The 6,781-nt window shown below is 31.3% G+C and overlaps 1 protein-coding gene across 1 annotated transcript; it reads left to right on the top strand.

Moving 5' to 3' along the window:
• Positions 1 to 290: 290 nt before the first annotated feature.
• On the top strand, positions 291 to 3,564 carry LOC149031091 (uncharacterized). The gene is made up of 4 exons (XM_089176615.1): positions 291 to 511; positions 1,806 to 1,959; positions 2,118 to 2,718; positions 2,905 to 3,564. Exons 1-4 carry the CDS (start codon positions 291 to 293, stop codon positions 3,069 to 3,071), a joined length of 1,143 nt encoding a protein of 380 aa, XP_089032741.1. The 3' UTR covers positions 3,072 to 3,564.
• Positions 3,565 to 6,781: the final 3,217 nt, after the last annotated feature.

The following is a 6,781-nucleotide window of genomic DNA, read 5'->3' as shown; positions in this document are numbered from 1 at the left end:
ACATCAACACAACAACAACAACAACAACAGCACCAAGAACAAGAACAAGAAGAAGAACCAGATCAACGTCTTCTTCGTCATTCGCAAAAAGAGGAAAAAGAAGAAAAGAAAAAAGTGGTCGAAGAAGAGGAAGAGGAAGAAGAAGACGAAGAAGGAGGAGGAGGAGGAGTAGGGTGTAGCGGTGGTGGAGGGGGAGGAGGAGAAGAAGGAGAAGAAAAAGTTTAGAAAAGGAAAAAAAAAAGGTAGAAAGTGGATTAGATTTACATAATATTTTACAATATTCTGCACCAATGGGACAAGAAATGATGGCCGATGATATGGCACAAGGTTACACGCAACTTATTCATCAAGTTCAAGAACCCCAAGAATTTATATCGTTGGAAGAATTTTGTCCTCATATTTATCAGGAAACACGTGCCCACGATTTGTGCGGTCAACATTTTTATCATCAACAACAACAACAACAACATTTACAACAAAGAAGGTGTTTTAATATTTCGACTGTTCAAGAGTAAGTTTTCTTATCGATACGTTTTTGTATTATTATAGTTTTCTTTAATATTTTTTCAACATTAATTTTTTTCTTCAAACAAATTGTATATATGTATATGTGTGTGTGTGTGTGTGTATTGTCTTTTAATTTGTTTAGATTTCCTTTTTTTTCTTTTTTTTTCATGATTTTATAATTAAAATATATACAGTAAGTGTAAAAAGTATTCTTATACCGATCAATTTGAAATAAAATGTTGAAAAATTGTAGTTTATTAAATAATTTTTTATATTTAATGAATTTGTACATATTCATGAATATTTCTATAATAGATATAATGAAATAACAAAATCATTTTTTTTTCAATAAAAAATGCATTTCTCTATGCGCTCGTTTTATTCTTTCGAAGCTCTGTTTTTTTGTTTTATTTATGTAGGAGAGTTTTAAGTGTAGAAGAATAAACATTGATAAGCAGATAGGCGTCGAAAGAATAAGAGACAAACGAACCGATAGTCGAAATAAAGAAAGACGGTGTGTGGTCTGCTTTGTAAGTTGTGTAAGTTGTTTGTATAATTCTGTGTGAGTCAGGAAGGTTTTCGAGCGATATCAATGCTTTGTTTATTGCATCGGACCGGACGTTTGGAAAATTCAAGAAAAGCGTGGGGATGGATATAAAGGGACGAGGATTGAGTCAGAGGGTAGTAGTAGTCGCAAGTCGTCATCAGTCGTTATTCAATTGTAAGAGTGCACTTGTTTATATCTGTTGTTATCGTAAGACTGTGAAGCACTATTGTATCTTTTTCTAATGCCTATTTTCAATATATCTTATCAGTAGGATTAAACTGGGTGTATGTTAACCTCGCATCTCTAACCCAAACGAAAATCCTACATTTATGATATGCATACCTAGTAACCTCAAAATTAATATTTATTTTTTTATTCTTGAAGTTAGGGAGTGCATGGCAAGTGCATTTAGTATATTATTAGTTATCGTTAACGGCCATACCGTGATGAAAACACAAGTTCTCGTCCGAGTCCGACTCGGACCACCGTGCGGTTCGGACGCGTCCGTGAGTTCTTGTCCGAATTTAACAATATTCTCAAAGCAAATTAAGAATAACAAATTGAAATCACGTCTGTGATAGATATTGATTGTAAATTTTCAAATTGTGCAATATAGATCTGTGCAATTTATAAGCAAAGTGATAAAATAAAAAATTAACGATTCTAACCTCCAAAACGAAAGCGTCGTCTCTGATGCATCGGAGAGCGAAAAATGCCAAATTAATGACTTCGTAATCAAAACTAATAAAAGAAAATTACAAAACGTAGAAGTTTCTGATATGCAATCTAAGAAACAAAAAAGCAAAATTTTGGAAGGGGACATAACCCTTAATGTACCTACATATAACAAATACAGCGTTCTCAGTGACATGGAAACGGATGACGAAGACTCTGACATACCAAAAGTAAAAACGACGCTCATCGCACTGATGATCAACTAAAAATACAAAAAACTAAACCAGAAAGAATCCCTCCATCCTTGGTCATACATGGAGAAATAAGTGAGCATAGCAAATTCTTAAACGCAATTAGTAAAATACTAAAAGATAAATTTTACATAAAGTACAGGAAAGGTTACACAGAAGTGTATACTAAAACGAAACAAGACTATCAATCATTAAAAACGCAGTGGCAAAGCAGCAGCGTGCAATTTCACACGTTTACAGAAAAAGACAATAAAAAACGTGTATTTGTAATAAGGGGGCTTAATGCAAATACAAACATAACAGAAATTATACAAGAACTTAATGATCAAGACATTAACACTAGCCAAGCTAATTTGATGAAAAATACAGCGAGCCCACTTTTTATGGTAACATGCGGTGCTAACATAACCTTAACACAACTAAAGCATAAAGTACGGTACCTTAACAAGACAAAAATCACTTGGGAACCATACATGAACAAGAAAAGAATAACTCAGTGCCATAGATGTCAAGAGTGGGGACATGCAACCTCGAATTGCTATGCAGAACCGGTCTGCTTAAAATGCTCCAAAAATCATCTTACCAAAGATTGTAATAAATCCAAAGATGTACCTGCTACTTGTGCCAACTGTGGTGGAGACCATCCAGCAAATGCAACAGTATGTAAGGCATACCAAAGAAGACTCAATCTCCTTACAAATAAAAGCAATAGTACTAATATCAAGAATTTACAAAAAGGTAGGGTGTCCACACAAACACTCCAACTAAATAATGACAAGGAATTTCCACTTCTTAAAACAAAAGTACCTACTACAAATCCATGGAACGCCACGAGCATGTTATTTCAAAATAAAAACACACAGAATGCATATCAAGAAAACACACACATAAACACTACTACTAACCAAAGCTCTATATTTACAGAACTATCATCAGAAATTAATAAAATAAATCAGATTTGCAATATTAATGTAATGCTTAAATTAGTAAAAGAATTAAGGGAAAAACTAGAAAAATGTCACAATAGAAGGGAACAATTTTTGGTATTTGTCAACTTCTCTGAATCATTGGAGGCACAATGGACAGATTAAAAATTTGTAGTTGGAATGCAAATGGACTAAGGGGAAGAATGGGCGAATTAATAGAGTACTTAGATAGAAATAAGATAGATATATTATTACTTAATGAAACCAAATTTACTTGCAGGGATAAATTTAAAATTAAAAGTTATATTTGCTACAGAAAAGAACGGGATAACTCCGCAGGAGGGGTAGCTATTTTGATTAAGGATACTATTCCACATAAACCACTCAGTATTAATACTAATTTAACATTAGAAGTTGCTGGAATAAAGCTGTTAAGCGACATCAACATAATATCCACCTACAGAAGGCCTTGCTGGACTCTCAATGAACAGGAAATTAATACATTAATGAACACAGGAGAAAAAGTATTGATCGTAGGAGATCTAAATGCAACACATCTTGCTTGGAATTGCAACAGAATCAACAAGAGTGGGAAAATCTTACATGACTTTACACAAAATAATAACTGTGCAATAATGTTTCCGAATGAACCAACCAATTACCCTTCCAATAATACAACACCATCAACTATAGACATAATAATAAATAAAAATGTAAGAAACATTTCAGATATAGAAGTACAACACGAGCTAAGTTCAGATCATAATCCAATAATATTTTACCTTGGAGCTCAGCACAAAAAATATAGAAACATAAAATGCTACATTTACGAAGAAGCAGACTGGGGAAAATTTCGACAACTATTAAATTCCAGAGTACAAATTACATCAAAACTAACGTCCTCACAAGAAATAGATTTAGAAGTACAAAAACTTACAAATAATATTAACTATTGTGTTCAACAAAGTATTCCTATTAGACAAGTAAGTAATACTAATGATAGACTGCCTTATGATATACTAAATTTAATTAAGAGTAGAAATAAGATAAGGAAAAGGTGGCAACGAACTCGAATGCCACAAGTCAAAATAGAATTAAATGAAGCAAATAGGACTATTAAGAGAAAAATAAGAGAATATAGAAATGAAAAATGGAATAAACAACTTAAAAAACTCAATCCCAAGGATAACTCTCTTTGGAGAATGACAAAAATCTTCAAGACAGAATACAATAGAATACCTACACTAGAGAAAAGCGGTATTGAGGCTATAACAACAGAAGAAAAAGCTAATCTACTGGCTTCACAGTTCGAAGATGTGTACAATATTAATCTCACAAATAATACAACAGCGCAGAAAAACGTTATAGAAACAGTAAAGAACTATTTGGAAAGTACAGTAACCAAAGAAACTCAAAAATACTACACCAACCCTAAAGAAATCACTCAAGAAATAAATAAACTACCTTCGAAAAAAGCACCTGGTTTGGACAGTATTCAAAATATAATTCTTAAAAACTTACCAAAGAAAATAATAGTACAAATAATGTATATAATAAATGCATCGATTAAATATGCTCACTTTACATCTCACTGGAAAACTGGACTCGTAACTCCGATACTTAAGCCTGGTAAGAAGAGTAATGACCCAAGTAGTTATAGGCCAATTTGCCTACTAAGTACACTAAGCAAATTAACAGAAAAAATAATATTAAAACGATTTCATAACCACGAAAGTAAACACGAAATCTTAATAGATGAGCAGTTCGGATTCAGGAAAAATCACAACACGGTACAACAGGTTACAAGAATAGTAAACGACATTAGCATCAACTTTAACAGAAACAAGGTAACGGTGATGGCATTGCTTGACATAGAAAAAGCATTTGATAAGGTTTGGCAATATGCCGTATTATATAAAATGATTAAATACAAGTATCCGGACGTTCTTATTAAATTTATACACTCTTCTCTTAAAGATAGACATCTAATAGTAACAGTAGACGGCGAAAAATCTGCCAAACGTAAAGTCAGAGCAGGAGTACCACAAGGATCGGTTCTCGGTCCGAAGCTGTTCACCATCTTTATAAACGACATACCAAAATTTGAAAAAACTAATACTGCCTTATTCGCCGACGATTTAGCCATATACTCACACTCATTCTCAGCAATAGTAGCAGCGAAGCAATTGCAAATACATATCTCCTTACTAGAAAAATATTATAGCAACTGGAAAATAAAAGTAAATGAAACCAAAACAGAGGTAATTGTAATCAGTAAAAAATACAATAACATAAAAATCTTCCAGCCAATCACAGTATATGGCCATCCAATAAAACCCGTACATTCAGTAAAATATTTAGGAGTCCATCTTGATTCCAAATTAACATATCATATGCATATGAAACAAATTATAACGAAAATATATGCAGTAATGAAGAAATTATATCCACTATTAGTAAGAAACTCACCACTATCGTCTTCAAACAAAAAATTCATATACAAAACAATACTAAGGCCTATAATTACATATGCTGCACCTGTCTGGTGCAGTGCAGCTAAAATACAAATAAAGAAATTGCTAATTTTACAAAACAAATGCCTAAGATTGATACTTTCTGCAGACAGATACACTCCAATTATACACCTACATGATGAAACAAACATAGAATATATCGATGATTATATTAAACAACTAGGAGAAAGATTTTATGAAAATCAATTAAAGAGCAATAGACTATTATGAGATATTACTAAATTAAGAAGCTACAATATGCCTTTCGAATATAAGCATAAACTACCTTATGATAAATTACACATCTTTAACACATTCATAGATTAATTACACATAAAACTAGTACATTTCCGAAAGTAGGTTTTTCTCATATTGTTTTCCTACAGACACTTACTTACCAATTTATACACCACATCTGATAATGTTAACTCAAACCAAAGAATAAGCTTAATAATATTAAATAAGAACTGTAGATTAAACTCTTAGATTAGAGTAGGTGCTACAATCTAAACGTAAAACTGTTAAGTGCCTTTATATATTTGTAAAAAATGTATTAATGTACATAATATTGTTATTATTTTTGAATAAAGTTTAATAAGAAAAAAAAAAGTTCTCGTCCGATCACTTAAGTTAAGCATCACTGGGCACGGTTAGTACTTGGATGGGTGACCGCTTGGGAACACCGTGTGCTGTTAACACTTTTTTTTCTTTTTTTATTCTATTTTTCTTATTAATGAAATATCTTATTAATGAATGGTAAAAAAAACATCATCAAGATCAAATTTAATTTATTATTTTTTAATATTATCTTTTTGTCTTCTCTTTGTTTACATTATCGTTTATATACAAACTTTTATTACAAATGGCTTATATACTATTACTTTAACAAATATTAAAAGTAAGGAAAAAATAAATAAACAAAATCATTATAACCTATCTCACGAATTTATATTAACAATTAATGATAAAAATAAAGAAATCGGATGAAATGATAACGTACATTTTTTAATATAAATTCTAATTATCAGCGTATTATTTTTATCATTTATAAAATTAAGTCTTAATTATTGCTAATAATCTTTAGTTGATATTACTTTTCTCAAGGACAGTTACCTAACTCCCTATTTATTGGATTAATCCAAATAAAATAAAATAAAATAAATAAATAAATAAATAAATAAATAAAAAAGAAAAAAACAAAAAACGATCGATAGGGAATAATCTCGGAGATCGTTATTTGGAAGTTATGCGAGTTGCGTATACCTAAACGGATAATAGGATAAGCTTACAACGTACAGAGATGCAACGACGAGTATATTCGAATAATTAGTTTAAATTAATCGACCAGGTGTATGTCCCAAA

Source organism: Polistes dominula, unplaced genomic scaffold (genome assembly GCF_049000335.1).
Source record: "Polistes dominula isolate Pdom_NZ unplaced genomic scaffold, Pdom_raw_medaka contig_80, whole genome shotgun sequence".
Lineage (NCBI taxonomy): Eukaryota > Metazoa > Arthropoda > Insecta > Hymenoptera > Vespidae > Polistes > Polistes dominula.
The sequence above is the reverse complement of the archived record's forward strand: the minus strand, read 5'-3'. Positions and strand labels throughout refer to the sequence as shown.

What these genes read in the sequence shown, in the direction of transcription:
- LOC149031091 (XM_089176615.1), top strand. Translation starts at nt 291, where the DNA reads ATGGGACAAGAAATGATGGCCGATGATATGGCACAAGGTTACACGCAA. An exon ending in AAGACTCTGACATACCAAAA is followed by an intron (nt 1,960 to 2,117) that starts GTAAAAACGACG and finishes TTTTACATAAAG; the next exon opens with TACAGGAAAGGTTACACAGA. An exon ending in TATCAAGAATTTACAAAAAG is followed by an intron (nt 2,719 to 2,904) that starts GTAGGGTGTCCA and finishes CTATATTTACAG; the next exon opens with AACTATCATCAGAAATTAAT.